Source organism: Polyodon spathula, chromosome 4 (genome assembly GCF_017654505.1).
Source record: "Polyodon spathula isolate WHYD16114869_AA chromosome 4, ASM1765450v1, whole genome shotgun sequence".
NCBI lineage: Eukaryota > Metazoa > Chordata > Actinopteri > Acipenseriformes > Polyodontidae > Polyodon > Polyodon spathula.
In genome coordinates, this window is record NC_054537.1 from 6,127,716 (window position 1) to 6,143,497 (window position 15,782).

Genomic DNA, 15,782 nt, shown 5'->3' on the forward strand with positions numbered 1-15,782 from the left:
GCAACAGCAGTTATATTCCCAATATTTTCCTGCCTGACACTCTTAATTTGTTAATTTCTATTCCTTCCCACTTCCAGAGCGCAACATATGTTCCGGCAAGCCATGCGTTCACCTGTCATTTGGTTCCACGTGGTCCCCTCGGTGAAGAAGGAACAGTACGAACGGTTGTCTCAAAGCGAGAGAAACCCGGCCTCTTACCCTGGTCGCTTCAGCCCTGACTCCCAGGACAGCTTGGGGGGAAGTCTAAACGTGGGCCTGGACCGCACGCCTCAGAGGATGCCCAGGCCAGGGAACCAGATGGAGCAGACAGAGTCCTACTCGCAGCTACCTCACAGTGTGAACTCCACAGGGAAACCCCCCTCAGGCCCAGGCCTGGGTACATCTCCACAGAGAGTGCAAAGCTCCACGCCAACCCCCGGGTTCAACACCAAAAAGATAGGGAGGAGGCTCAACATCCAGCTCAAGAAAGGTAAACAGGACAGCACTTTGAAATGGAGCCTGTCAGCAGTAATTTTGAAATGTCTTTGTACTGCATATAAAACATGTAACTTGTACACTGAAGCTTGCAGTGTGGCTTATCATTTTAATAGTTTTGCTTCTGGAATCTTCTATCTCTCCTATCGCCAGGGTTAGTCCAGGTGATGGGACAATGAGCATGCCTATGGCTTTCCCAGACACATATTTCATAACAGCATATAAGAAGCAATAGGCTGCAGATGGGGATTAAACTGTCAAATTGTCCTTGTTGGAATTCTATTCATGCTGAATTTGATGTACTTCCAAGTCCTTTTGGCAGATTTTACATGACGAGAGCCTCAAAAGCCTACTTACAAATGATACACTAGTGTTTTTAATGAAAACACTTACTACATAATCACATTCTTCTCCATATATCTGTGTTTTCTGATAAGTGCCTTGACAGTTATTGCCAGCTGGTTTGTATTGCCGTCATGATCAAGTAGCATGTGTTTCTGTTGAAAAGCTATACATCCATACTGTGTTCTCCACTCAGATGTTTGCAGACTTTTTGGCCTGTCATGAGCATTCGGTCTTAATCGTGAATATATTCATCTTTAATGGGAAACTGCAGAAGGAAAAAGAAGATGTGAAAACACTGTACGGCCTTGCTACTTTCGGTTAGAAAATTGAGAAACCTCCCTGAAACAATATACCTCCCACCTTCGTTTAGTTTGCCTGAGGAGCACAGATGTAGCACAGCATGTGGTCTCTGAGCGGAGTCTGTCGGCATGTCAGGAATACTCTGATACAAACGTTGTGTAAGATCATCTGTCTTTCTGTTGCTGCCACGTACATGGGCAGTGCATAGAATGTGCAAAGGCTAGCCTATAATCCATTACTAAGATGCTCATCTCCTAAAATTCAGACTTGAGTCTTCTTTTAATACGATCAGCTGTTCTGAACTGTCAAAAAAAAAAAAAAAAAAAAAGATTTCAGCCAACGTCTTTAAAGTCACCTGTTTCAGGCTTTGTTATGTCTTAGTGTGTATTTACTGTTCTGGTTACAAAAGTATTTTTTTTTTTTTTTTTAGAAATGAAAATGTAAATGCCAACAAGAAAAACATAAATCATCTTTGAGAGAAGTGAAATTTCAATCTTTTCTGGTACTAAGCTGCATATATTTTGATTGTGATGAATCTTCACAAAACTGTAAAATCTCAATATGTTGCCATTTTTCAAGGGAAGTTTCAAGCCCGCCATGGCTTGCACATTTACCCTGCCAGCTGCGCTTCTAATTCTGTCGTAGAACCCTACCGTGGTGCCCCTGCATCATTGTAACACAAAGCTGGAAAACACTCTTCTGAGACACTGTTTGGACAATGATGACCTGCTGTTCAAAGTTACCATAGCAACAACCTTCTATGTTTAGTTTGACTTTCTATAAATAAAGAAATAAGTACAGACAGCAGTTGTGGTTAAAAGCTTAACTTTACAACAAGACAGTAACATATTACCACCTAAGTTGTATAAAAAAAGAAATCTTTTGAAATCGAAGCAACATCCATTTCTAATAAACTGATGAACACTAATTTGAGCAAAAAAGGAAGATAGAGTGGTAGTACTAGCAGGCCCCGAGCTGCCCATGTAACAGGAACGGTTTGTACAGGAGGATACGTGCTGTCCGTCACAGAGACTGACATTATCCTAGTTCAGTGCTGTAATTGTACTAGGAGGTCTGCTCTCAAAAGGGTGAGTGGAGGGATTTGTAATGTGACATTGCTCTCAACAGGACAAAGTATGTTCAGGAGACTTGGATTAGAGATAATGGAAGACTGTCTTTTGACAGTCAGAATATCAAGAGGCGGACTTCACTGGTAGCTGAATGATTGTGTCATTTCCTGTGGTGCCCCTGTTAGAATTGAAGTCATGCTATTGTATTCCTTCTTGTAGATCTGAGGTTCTATCCTCGAAGTACAATACTGTATACTTCTGCACTCTGGCATTCCCCAAATGTTGTCATGCGGATATGAATCACCATTTTATTGCAATAGTGTATATATAATAATAATGTACTGTAATAATTAAAATTTTGCCCCCAGGGTATATTATTTTGTATTGAATTGGGTTATTTGTTTTAAAGCAATCAATCCTTGAGAGGAATTTTTCAAAAGTGTCCTAGGGGGACATGAAGGGACCTTTCTCGTGCCTATTAGAAGATTAACATGATAGCCCTAATCAAATAACTCAACAGAAACCCATTCTGTGTGGAATCAAAGGAATGCTTTTGTAAATGTTCTTCCAGTATTTTATTGGTCTTTTTGGTTATAATTGCATTTATTCTATAGTTGCGTTAACCAAAATACCCAGACAGTTACTCTGTGTAATTAGTTAATGCTAGACCATTAGTTACATTCTTCTAATGACTTAATCCTGCACCATTAGAAAGCAATGCTTGTAATGTGATACAGTTAGATTCTTGTCATTAGCTGATTCAAATAAAGATTCAAGTCCAAACCTCTTTGCTAGAGAACACTGTCAAGGAGCAATACAGAATGCAAGACCACAATTTTATTTGTGGTACATGAAATCAAAACGCATTCTCACGAGGTATTTACAAACAATAAATAATACAAAACAATACCATGGTGGACGGCATCTCACTCGTCCAGCCAAGCAGTACATAATAAAAATACAAAATAATATAGGCTTTTTGCCATTGTATATATTATATAAATCATAATAATAATAAACACATTTACACAAAGTGGCAGGACACCCCACCACACCTGCTAAACAGGGATTGATGAAATCTTGTCTTTACTGCATTTGCGGAGAAATACATACTTTGACAACAGTACATGAAGTAAAACAGTTTAGGAAGTTAAACAAAAAGTGGTAGAGATGGGTTATAGTATGGCAGTTTATGAACCTCCGGTGTTCAGTGCTGAGAAATGTCATACTGTATATTATAATAATCTGTTCAGAAACCTTCTTACTTCATATACATTACAAATTAATTCAGTATGTAATCCATAAGAAAACAAAAAATCAGTTTTGTTTTATTATACATGAAATTATTGAGTGAGCTCACACATGCATATAATATAATAGCACTGATTGCCTTGGTAATTATTGTTTGACATGAATGTGTCTCGGTCACAATAAAACCTGGCTACTCATTAGGTCTGATTTTTTCCGGTGGGTGTCTTTAGAAACTGTTCGCCATGACACGCATTTCCATTAAGTGTGTTGTGAATGCAATACATGTAGGCCCTCATTAATTAAGATGAGCCTCTATGGCCATTTATAAAGGCTGGATATGTTTTCAGTGACTGGCACAGCTGTAATGAGAGCTGTCTCGTGAACCTAATAACTATGTGGCATTCATTAATTAGAGACTGTACAGAAGAGCTGTTTTTCTTACAATGCAGGGACATTACAAATTCACTGCATACGGTGTACACATTTTATTTAAAAAATGTTTGTGAGATAATCAGTTCCATCCATCTCTGGGAGGATTATAAACAGTTATGATCCTTTTAGTTTGTAATGGGGACACATTCCTAGTTGTATTCACAGAGGCTATACAAATTATATACTTTATACAGCACATGCATTTTCTAATGGAAAAGTATGGCCTCTCTTCCTACCTGTTATATATTTTGCCATGTCCTAAAATCACATTGTTTGCACGGGATTACATGGTTGGTCATCACATAAGGTCAGAAATATTAAGCCATTACTGAGTGTTTCTCAGTTTTATTGGTTGGTTTGTATTTGTCACAGAAAGGTTGTTGTCTGAACCTTAGTCCCCTCGCTTTACGTGGTTAATGTTCACCTCCCTGAAATTGTGTCTCTAAATTTGGTTATTCCGTCTTACTCCAGTTTTGCAATAAACTCCAATTAGTTCTATACTATTGGGGATTAAATAATCTACTGTCATTGCATATCGAGCCAGATAAATACTTTTTTTCTCCGTCATGCATTATAGGAGAGCATCATGTCCCTGGGGACATATAAACCAGCTATGGGACCTGCATCGTCAGCTTAAAGAAATTGGGATGTAGCTAGGGATTATATCAACATGGGTCATTAAATGCAAAGAATAATGCCTACAACTGTCAGTCAAGGAAAGCATTGACTGGTTCTTGTATTGAACAATGCCTATAAAAAGTCTAATATGATACATGCCTAAATAGTTCTGTTGTAGAAAATGTTGCTTTATTTAATGATGCTGACCAACATCCATAATAGGTATTTTAAATGCACCTTTAAATGCATTCTTTAATTGAATGGATGCACTGCACCTCTTGATGTAAAAATGGATTATGTTGTTCTTTTCTGGTTTCAGGTCCAGAAGGTCTAGGTTTTAGTATCACATCAAGAGATGTTCCAATTGGTGGTTCAGCCCCAATATATGTGAAAAACATCCTTCCGCGAGGAGCTGCAATTCAAGACGGCAGGCTGAAGGCGGGAGACAGGCTATTGCAGGTGAGGATGGACACAGTTCAATGGCTATTCAGTCTGCTCACACTCGGTTTCCTTTTCCATAGACATTCACAATGGCATGCCTTGGCGGCTGAACGTGATTATACTGAACACAATTCTTTACCATAAAATTGCAGCAAGGATTTCCTTACTCTACTCATAATAACCAGGATGTCCTCCCTCAATGCACTGTCCTGTACTAGCAGCTTAAATTTTCTAGGCGATTAGTTTTTTTCCTCAGTATAAATTACAATAGAGAACTGAGGAAGTTAATATTTTGTGCCACACAATAAATCCTAATTAAGTAACAATATAACAATACTAAGATAATAAAAAAAAACATGCCAGCTGGAATGCCCCACAAGACATGCTTTTTCATTGCTGTCTTTTAATGCTCAATATTTAAGCTGTTTTTTAAAGAACACTCCTTAAAAATATTAAAATATTAGTAAATATGTATTTTTTTTCCTGGAGTAGAACATACATGCTCTGAATAACTTCAATGACTTGGCAGCATTTAGTTATGTCCTTTATAAAGTATAACATCATAGTATGCAATATACATCATAATGTACAATCATAAATGGGTGTATATTTTTCAAACATAACAGTATGTCAATTGTGTGAAACAGCTCTACAATTCTATATGTATATGTGAAATATGCTTCAAACCAGATCAATATATAATAGCATATGTGTGATCTTGAATTTATTATTGGAGTCTGTAGCTTAAATTGGTATTGTCAAACTTGAGCTGGAGATAATCTGGGCAGCCCCAAAACAGTGTACAGATGGTGATATTTTGCATGATCTTTATGGTAACTTGCAAAACACATGTACAATTAAACAGATATATTTTGAGGGGTGGATATTGTGGACCCTGTGCCTTTCAAAACAGAGTAAGATATATTTAGTCCATCAACAGCACAATTGCTATAATGTTAGTATTGGCCGATGCATTGTCTCATCCTTGAATCCAGGTGAATGGCGTTGACCTCAATGGGAAGACGCAGGAGGAAGTGGTGGCCTTACTGAGGGGCACGGCGATGGGCGGCACGGTCAGCCTGGTGGTCCTTCGACAAGAGGAAACCTTTCTGCCCCGGGAGATGGTGAGTCTCCCTTTTAAAAAGGGTTTCTAGTTCACAAATAAAATACGGTATTTCCAATCCATTTATACAGTACAGCTGTGGCCAAAAGTTTAGCATCACCTAAAATTATAGGATCGAGACAGACATAAATAAATATATGAGCGTAATTTAGATATTTTTAATTAAGATCATATAATCAAAGAAACTACAAAATTATATAATGTTAGATTTCGAAATGTCACATGTTTCAGTTTTTAGTTGTATTTGGAAAACTACAATGCAGTGTGTAATTCAATATGTTAACATAACATTATTCAGCAGGTTTCGTTCGACTTTATGAAGCATAATTAGTTCATTCTGTAGGGTGGTGCAAAACTGTTGGCCATAATTGTATGTCCATCATCACAATACTTGGTAAGAGTCTGCTGGGAGAATGCCCTAATTAAGTCAGTTAGGGGGTGAATTGTCATTTTTTATGGCACAGGCTGTTTTCAAAGTTCATTCTGCTCTTTTGTCCTGGTCCCCAGCAGGAAAAGACAGCAGCTGCCAGAAGATCACTAGCATGGAATTTAAATCAGCACAGAGCAAATCTACGGAAGCCAAAATATTATGGTGGCAAAAAAAAAAAAAAGTTTATAAATAATGAGAAATTACAAGCAATTTAAAATGTCAACACACCAAGTAATTCATTGCATTGTTGGAAAGTGAGAATGCGAGGCAGTGTTTTATCTATTTGTTATGTTCGTGCTCAAAGCATAGATCATAGTAACTATGCATTCAAGCAATTTGGCTCACTGTTCGTAGACTGTGGTTCCAAGGTCTGGGAGATTGTGTACCTGACGTATTCCATTGGATTAGTTTTGGGAGATCAGATTGTCCACTGCTTGGATTTGTATGTAGAGCATGTTTGTTAAATACCTGCATGGCTTTGTTACATTTACATACAAGTCTTGCAGCACAATCTTCAGAATTCAGGTGTCTCAATAATTATGAGTGAGCTTTCATAAAAATCACTGTTCATAAAAATCTGATTATAGGGACGCTTTACTACTGACGGTGATGGTTATTGCAAATGAACTACTGCAACCATTGTGCTGTAATGCATCCACACCAGAGCATTATTGCCTGGCTGTCACACACACAGAGCTTTAGTTCAATGACTTGTCATTGCTATTAGTGCATTATCTGCCTTTATTCGCAACACCAGAGCTTTAAATAAAAACAGGAACAACACTGTACATTGAAACGGGTTTGCTGCTGTCAGAAATCGGACGAATTTGATTTAAAAGATGGATGGCTGGAAAGAAATATCAGAACAGGCATTACTTTATTCGATCTGTACTGGTCCAATCAATATGGATGTTTTGTATTTAATTGTATTTCTTAGTGATTGAGTGAAATGAGTAATATTCAAATGTCTGCATGTGACTCCTACCGTAATAAATACACAGATAGACAAGTTACACTGTTACAGCTGGGCTTGTTTTTTTTGTTGACCTCTAATGTCTAATAAAATATTCAGTATTTCTTTGTTCCCTTCATCAGCTCTCACTAAAAAGCATCAGGTTTTAGTATCACTGTCCTAAAATGAATAAACTTGCTCAATCGTAGACCCCTTTCTGCTGTATTTTTTATATCTAGTGATTTAGTAATAATTGCGTACGGAAATAAAGACAACTTGACAGGTCACCTCTTGACAAGAGCACCAGGATTGACCTCTACTGAGCAGAGTTAAACAAACACTGGAAAAGGCTTGAATAAATAAGTTCAGATTAGTAGAGAGCAAGAGACACCCACAGCACGATAACTTGAAGCAAGTGTTAAGAAATGTCTAAATTGCTGCTTGAACGAGTGCTGTAGGAATCAATTAGATGGTGTCTTGCACCTTGTCAATCTATTTTTAAACTTGAGTGTAGTGATAAAGCAGGTGACAAGGGGAGGGAGTTGTAGCAGAGTTGGAATAGACCTCAAGGGATGCAACTCTGTAACACTAAACCTGCCATCAGACTCCATCAGAGTGTAAAAAGTGTTATGTACTAGATCAAGTGACACCAACTACAAATGAGTATTACTGTAATGGTGTAGTGCTTAGCATGAGAATATATACATAGTACTGTAATACCATAAGATTTATAGGGTCATTGAAATGTATGCAGAAAACTGCACGCTGTTTTTGAGAACATTGTATTACATCATAAATATATCTGCAGTTCTGAAATCTGTACTATGTACAATGACTACAAACCCCAAGAGGACAAATTTGAATTCTTAAACCCTTAATTACGACTGCTAGATAAATAACAGTACCAGTAATGCAAGTAGTAGAGTAGTTCTAGGAATCATACTGTTGAAACTGTGCTGAAGATCGTACATGTCAAAAAAATAAAATAATAAAAATTCAAACATTAGGCCTGACGTTGGTTGTCGGTTGCCATGGAGTTTAGTATGCTTGAAAGGAAAACAAAATTCACAAGCATGAATACAGGGATTTTGCTCTGGTCCCACTGAAATAAATTTATGGCTAACAGGCCATACTGCTTAAAATAACACTTACTGTGCACAGCATCAGGGTTGCAGCAGACACGATGCATAATAAGAAGTGCCATTTTCACATGCTTTTTAGTTACACCCAAGGTTATGTGTGATCCAACTTAGTCTTGCCTTTACCACTAGAATCTTGCTTTCCGAAAGGAAACAAACTTGTGCTGGATCTATTCCAGATTAACTGTGGATACATGTTTTCCATTTAAAATAGCCTATGTAAAATAATTTTTTGGGGGGATTGTGCCGTGGATTTGCTTGAGTTTTTTTTTATTCTTTTGTTATTTTCACCTCCTTCTAGAATACTGAATCAAGTCAGATGCAGAGTCCCAGAGAAGTGGTACGTAAGAGCCTGCTTCCCTTGCATCCCACCATTCAACTGAGACAATTTACTGCACGCAGAAGCTTCTAACAGCATGCATTGCCACACGGTTTTAACTCAACATCATTGCATCCGTTGTTCATCCTGGCAACCCTTAACTGTCCATGCATTCTAATCCGTTGCTGTTGTGTTGTGCCATTATCACGTGATGCATGCTGTATCACCTTGAAAGATACAAAGCGTGGCGGTGGTTGGGTTAATGAGTTAGGACAGTAGTCCTGACTAAAGAAGTATGCAGATGGCATCTTTACTTACTACTGTAACCACTCTTACCATTTGTCTGTTTAATAGCAGCAGGTTCCAAATACCACCATGGTTTCACTGTTAAAATACGAACATCTGCTGGCATGCACTAAAAACAGGAAGAATCTCCTGCTGGCTTCCAACAGTATAGTGGATTCTGGGAATAACTAATGCATAAGTTAAATCTGAAATAAATAACCCCACTTGTAAGTTGCATAATACTATTCTTCTGCTTTTGTATACAAGATAACTCCATGAGGTGAAAGGGTTATTTTACTCCGGAGACGTCTTTACTGTAATATGACATCAATACATTTTTTTTCTGCAGCTGATTCACTGTGTTTGAATTTTGAAAAGATATTTGAACACAAACCCCCCCCCCCCCCCCCCCCCCCCCCCCCCCCCCCCCCCCCCCCCCCCCCCCCCCCCAGCTGCCCCCCGATGTAGCATACTGGTTTAATACACACCCTTTACAGATGCCTCTCTTTAATGGACCCTGTTTAACCTTTACCCTCAACACAATATATGTGAGGTATGCTTTTAGAAAGGCATATTTTCTTTCTACTCAAAGGAAATTCATTTTCATGTAGGGGTTACGTCCTTCCCCCGAGTCGGTCTTGTATGGTAACCACAGCTCCATTCTTTAGATCTGATACATTCTGTAAACCTTTTAAGTCCTGTGATTTTAGGCAGGACAGTATTTTCTCGGGCCTTGCTGATTCTAGAACATTTGGAACCAATTAGGAACACCTACTTCTAAACTGAGCTTTGGTTTAACCCTAAATGAGAATCGCATGCTGGTTACTCTGCACTTCTTTCATGGAAAGTCTTTTTTTGTCCGTCTTTTGAAATTCCAGCTCTGCAGTCCAGTGCAGCAGTAACCTTTTATGTGAAATGTAATTTTGTAGCCTTACACAGTATTATTATGACAGCTTTTAGGGTGCTTTTTAAATACTACATCACATGCTGATTGACATTTTCAAAGCAAGATTTGAAACTGGCTTTTTCAATTTGGTAACATGTAAGGAAATTATTTTTAAATTTGACTTTTTCTTTGTTTCTATTAATGTAACCTTTTCTTTGTATCTGGAAATATCATAAATAAGTACAACTGGGCCTTAAAATAAAGTAAGTGGTTACGCAAGCACTGTAATAAAGTTAATTAATGATTTAGATTCTGGTATAAGGTAAGTTCTTGCAAACTTGTTAAATTTGCAGATGACACAAAAATAGGAGGAGTGGCACTGTTGCAGCAGCAAAGGTCATTCAAAATGATCTAAGCAAAATTCAGAAGTGGGCAGACACATGGCAAATTACATTTAATAGAGAAAAGTGTAAGGTACTGCACGCAGGAAATAAAAATGTGCATTATAAATATTTTATGGGAGATCCTGAAATTGTAGAAGGAATCTATGAAAAAGACCTAGGAGTTTTTGTTGACTCAGAAATGTCTTCATCTAGACAATGTGGGGAAGCTGTAAAAAAGGCCAACAAGATGCTCGGATACATTGTGAAAAGTGTTGAATTTAAATCAAGGGAAGTAACGTTAAAACTGTACAATGCATTAGTAAGACCTCATCTTGAATATTGTGTTCAGTTCTGGTCACCTCAGTACAAAAAGGGCTACCAGAATTATTCCAGGTTTAAAAGACATCTAATATGCAGACAGGCTAAAAGAATTGAATCTGTTCAGTCTTGAACAAAGAAGACTACGCTGCGACCTAATTCAAGCATTCAAAATTCTAAAAGGTATTGACAGTGTCGACCCAGGGGACTTTTTCAGCCTGAAAAAAGAAACAAGGACCAGGGGTCACAAATGGAGATTAGACAGAGGGGCATTCAGAACAGAAAATAGGAGGCACTTTTACACAGAGAATCGTGAGGGTCTGGAATCAACTCCCCAGTAATGTTGTTGAAGCTGACACCCTGGGATCCTTCAAGAAGCTGCTTGATGAGATTCTGGGATCAATAACCTATTAACAAGCAAACGAGCAGGATGGGCTGAATGGCCTCCTCTCGTTTGTAAACTTTTTTTATGTTCTTAAAGTTTTTTTTTTTTCCTTATTCTTGCAACAGATTTTTCTCGGACGAGCAATATATATTTTTTTTTTTCTGAAGACTTCAGATGTATGCCTGGCAAATAGAAAATGATTTATCTGATCAAGCATAACCAGTTCTGCAAAATTAAATTATATACTTTACACCTTTTTCAGAATGATATCCAGGTCATTACATTTGCTTTTATCTGTCAGACGTGGTGGCTCCAAATTGTGTCATTTGTTTAAGCTGAAATATTGGCAGACAGCAGGGTTTTATTTAAGAGTTTGCAGTCCTTTTACTGTCATTTTAGAAGGAGCAGATACTGCACTATATCTGGAAATCTGCAAGACACTATCAATTATGACTCAGAACAGCAGTGAGGGGATTTTAGACAGGCTTTCAGGCTGTGGCATTGAGGCACCAGCAATGCAGAGTTCTGAGACTGATAGCACTACACTGTTTCAGTAATGACTTCATGCCAATTTCCTGGAAAGTGTAATGATTGGTTATATTTTTCCCTTTCCCTTGCTGTTTAATGGCAGTTACAGTTGTTTTGCGTAGCTGTGGGTCGTGTTGCTCTGATATTCGGTAGTTATTTCTCTCTATATCTGCCTTTGACTTGCTTTGAATTTGCTTGGATAATACAAAATGCCAGGCATGAAAAAGTTTGTTCCGTGAGGGCCAGAAAAGCTCAAAGCCAGATTGATGGCCTGACAGAACCTAGAACCTCATAAAAGCCAAGACAAAAATGAAGCAAAACCTGCGAAATACGAAGCTACTTCCTCTTTAAGCATTCAGACAGTAGCGTACAGGGAAAAGTCAATTCAAGAGTGCTCCATTCACACCAGATAGGTGTTCCATCCGTGCCCTACTTATGAATGTCTATCTGCATTGCTTATGTTGTGTTTATACACCGTAAAAACAAAACAAAAAAACCAGATGTTAAATTACGAGTCACGTCTTAACTAAGGTATACCTGTTGGTTTGAATATATCCCTGTAGAGTCGTGCAGTGAGGGAGCCGATATCTGCTGCTGGAGAGACTCATTGGCTGATTGAGGTAACAATGCTGTCCTGTTGTGTGGTATATGTGTGAGAATGCTGTAAGAAAGCAAATACGCATGGTGGATGCATGACACACTAATGACAGAAACTTCATGTCTACCGTATATGTCTACAGTTCAGGCCATCAAGGACAGAGACGTAGGAACTGATACAATGTTTATGTTGGATTGTGCAATTAGTCTTCTTGGCCAATGGGAGTGGATTTCAAAGTTACATGTGCGATTACGCATTAGTACAAAAGAGTATTCCTGCTTGATAATTAGCCACACAACAGTTAAGGGTCCCAAGACAAAGGACCTGTGATAGTTCCTCTGTAACGTTGCTCTCTCAGCATGTAGACATTATAAATGGTTTGAAATTTGTACAGCTGTTCCCCTTGTATCAGTAGACCAATACTGTCATTGTATGTGCATCTGTGTGAGAATGTAGAGTTCCATCCAGGGAAAGTGTACAATAAAGGAAGTGGGGTTTCCTTTGTTTCTGCAACACACAAAATATGTTTCTTCTGAATAGTCTTTGCTGCTTATGCAGCAATACCCCAATGCTAATGCAGTAATAAACTCAATGGCCAGCCATGGACTCCCACATTTTATAGCGAATTTATTAAACTCTTCACCCTAAACATCTGTAGCAAGTACTTTGTTTATAATGGATGTTTGTCTCAAAGTAATTCCATCTTCAATGAACGTGTGCCTGCCTGTGTACTCAGTTTTATTGAGACTCAAGGAGACCACGTGTTTTGTAGAAGCTACTTCTGCTCCGACGAGGAGGGTCACTAGGACTGGTTATAGCTATTTATTTACTCTTCTCCACAAAACACCTTAATCATGATCTGATGAAGAGACCTTGCATTTAGTCTTACACAGTTCTCAAACTGTGAAAAGGCTGGTTCGTTAACACATCGCCACCTAGCCCCAACAGAAACTGTTTTAATTGGATCACATAATGAGAGTCTGAATAGAAGCATACATTTTATATTCAGAATTTGTCATGTTAAAAAAAAACAGTATATATCTTGTACAGTATTTGTCATTCATAGGCTTTTTAGCAATTACATCCTTGAGTGACTTCTTTTAAGCTTCTAAATTCATTTCCAATGACCTTTATGTCACAAATGCAGGCTTGTGTGGAATACTTAAAAATGTTGCTAATTGTTTCAGACAAGATGTATAGAAAGAAATGTGAAGGGATTATATTTGTGGTTCATCTTCCCTGCAAAAGTAAAGGCATGAATACAAAGTGCTTGTAAACTACTTTAGCCCCATTTTGATAAAGGAGGTAATCAGAATCTCAGACGAGGGACACTTTTTATTTTTTCTCTTTAACAAAGAGCATTAAGAAAAATGTGTCGCTTTTAATGACTATATAAGGAAGTGAATAATGGTGGAAACGCCTGCAAGAATCAGGAGCCTGTGGTGACTTTTTTTACAACCCAAGGATTAACTTGAAAAATATCAGTTCCAGAGGGTGTGAAGTAAGCCCGCATGAATGGTGACTCTGCTATACAAGTGTAAATGTTAAGGATGTGAAAGAGTAACTGGAAATTATAACAGATACCTGTAGCTCAGTTAGTTGATTTCTTTGACTTGCCAGTACTGATTCTGACTTGACACCCTGCTCTGTGACACCTATAGTATCTACAGCAATTCCACAACCAGTATAGTGCTGTACCATTTTTATTATTTTTAAATTAGTGAAAGCCTGAAGTTTTGTAGTCCTATACTATTTGCACTGAAGCCACTGTTGGATAGTTTTCTGTAATTGGTATCCAATGTCTAATGTATATGACCATAACCAGCTTCTTTAGAATAGACAGCTAATATCATACACTACAATATAAAATAGCATCTTACCGGTGTGCTCCCTGCATCCAATATTGAGTTTTTGACCAGGAGAACCAAGAGGTTCAAGAAGAAATACAGTTTCCGAGTAGAATCTGAATAGTATCCTAGAATGACAGCAACTTTTGTTTGCTGGTCAGGTATGATTTGTATTTAAAAAACCTTTGAACAAGGGTTTAAAATACATTTTCTTTAGTACTTCTAAGTGCTAAAAAACAACAAAACAAAAACAAACAAACAAACCCCAAAAAAACCCATAGCATATAAAGTATATGCAATATTTTGTAGAGCTCTTTTCCTTTTTGCATTGAACACTGGTTTTGTAAGGCAGTTCAGAGTTATCTTCCACCTCTCACAGCAGGCCTGTCTCAGTCATGCACAAGCAAGACCGATAAGAGTCTATAAGGAGGCCAGGGGTTGATATTCCGGAACGGATTCACATGACTGCTGTTTTGATCTCTCTCTCTCTCTCTCTCTCTCTCTCTCTCTCTCTCTCTCTCTCTCTCTCTCTCTCTCTCTCTCTCTCTCTGATCGAGGCTTATTAATACAAGTTTGAATCAGACTCTCCAATCTCTCTCTCTCTCTCTCTAAACGAATCCTCTTATTAATACAAGTTGAAAAGAACACAATCTTTAATTTAGTAGTTTTGATCATGGAGTCCATGTTATAACATGGATATGTCAGTCTGTGCACTGTTACAATGAGTGTAAATAGTATGAAAGTAGATCCTCGTGCCCTACATCCCCCCGAATGTGCAAATATAAAGTTGGACAGACAGGACTGCTTCTCTAGATCACCATTATGCATCGCTGAGGGAATAATAAGATATTGTATGGGAAGCTGTACAATAGACATTATAGGGAGCACAGTGTGACGGGTGTTGGTGTTTTATCTCTCTCAGAAAACAGAAGATGAAGATCTCGTTCTCACACCAGATGGTACCCGGGAATTCTTGACGTTTGAGATCCCCCTGAGTGACTCTGGCTCTGCAGGCCTAGGGGTCAGTGTCAAAGGCAATAGGTCAAAGGAGAACCATGCAGACCTGGGCATCTTTGTAAAGTCCATTATCAACGGAGGGGCTGCATGCAAGGTAAGTTCATTTCAGTGGTTATTTCTGAACGATTTCAGATAATAATATTTAGTGATCTATTGAAGCGATGGTAGTGAAAAGTCTGTTAGTGTGACAATTGAAAGATTGTGGTGTTCAGTAGTGTGGCTTTTGGTACCCTCAGGATGGCAGGCTTCGAGTGAATGACCAACTCATAGCAGTGAATGGGGAGTCACTATTGGGGAAGACCAATCAAGAGGCCATGGAAACACTGCGGAAGTCCATGTCTGTCGAGGGCAACAAGAGAGGAATGATACAGCTGATAGTTGCCAGGCGAATTGCAAAACGGAATGAGGTAATGAATGATTTATTAAGCAAGTGGTTTCATAATTGCAGTGATAGTCACACAGGGCTGGTTGAGCTCAGGAACAGCAGCTTAACTTCTTTCCTGTAGGTGTTGCTTCCATGTATTGAATAACTGGGGTATGTAGGTAGGCTCATGCTCTGAGTGTTGTAGTAATATAATTGAGAGCATGTACAGTACTTGTAAGTGCAGACCTACACAGTTCCTACCTGCAGTGTTAACTGT

General features: G+C 38.4%; 1 protein-coding gene across 12 annotated transcripts in view; it reads left to right on the forward strand.

Moving 5' to 3' along the window:
* LOC121314090 (partitioning defective 3 homolog) overlaps nt 1-15,782 on the forward strand; it is a 377,684-nt gene that overhangs the window by 211,236 nt on the left and 150,666 nt on the right. For 5 of the 12 annotated variants that reach the window (XM_041246939.1, XM_041246940.1, XM_041246942.1 and 2 more), the window contains 7 exons: nt 78-469; nt 4,810-4,949; nt 5,927-6,055; nt 8,877-8,915; nt 12,243-12,299; nt 15,047-15,235; nt 15,378-15,548. In XM_041246939.1, the coding sequence (XP_041102873.1) occupies nt 78-469; nt 4,810-4,949; nt 5,927-6,055; nt 8,877-8,915; nt 12,243-12,299; nt 15,047-15,235; nt 15,378-15,548 (1,117 nt within the window). The remainder of the gene's footprint in view (nt 1-77; nt 470-4,809; nt 4,950-5,926; nt 6,056-8,876; nt 8,916-12,242; nt 12,300-15,046; nt 15,236-15,377; nt 15,549-15,782) is intronic. The other 7 variants (XM_041246943.1, XM_041246944.1, XM_041246949.1 and 4 more) reach the window with 2 other exon arrangements.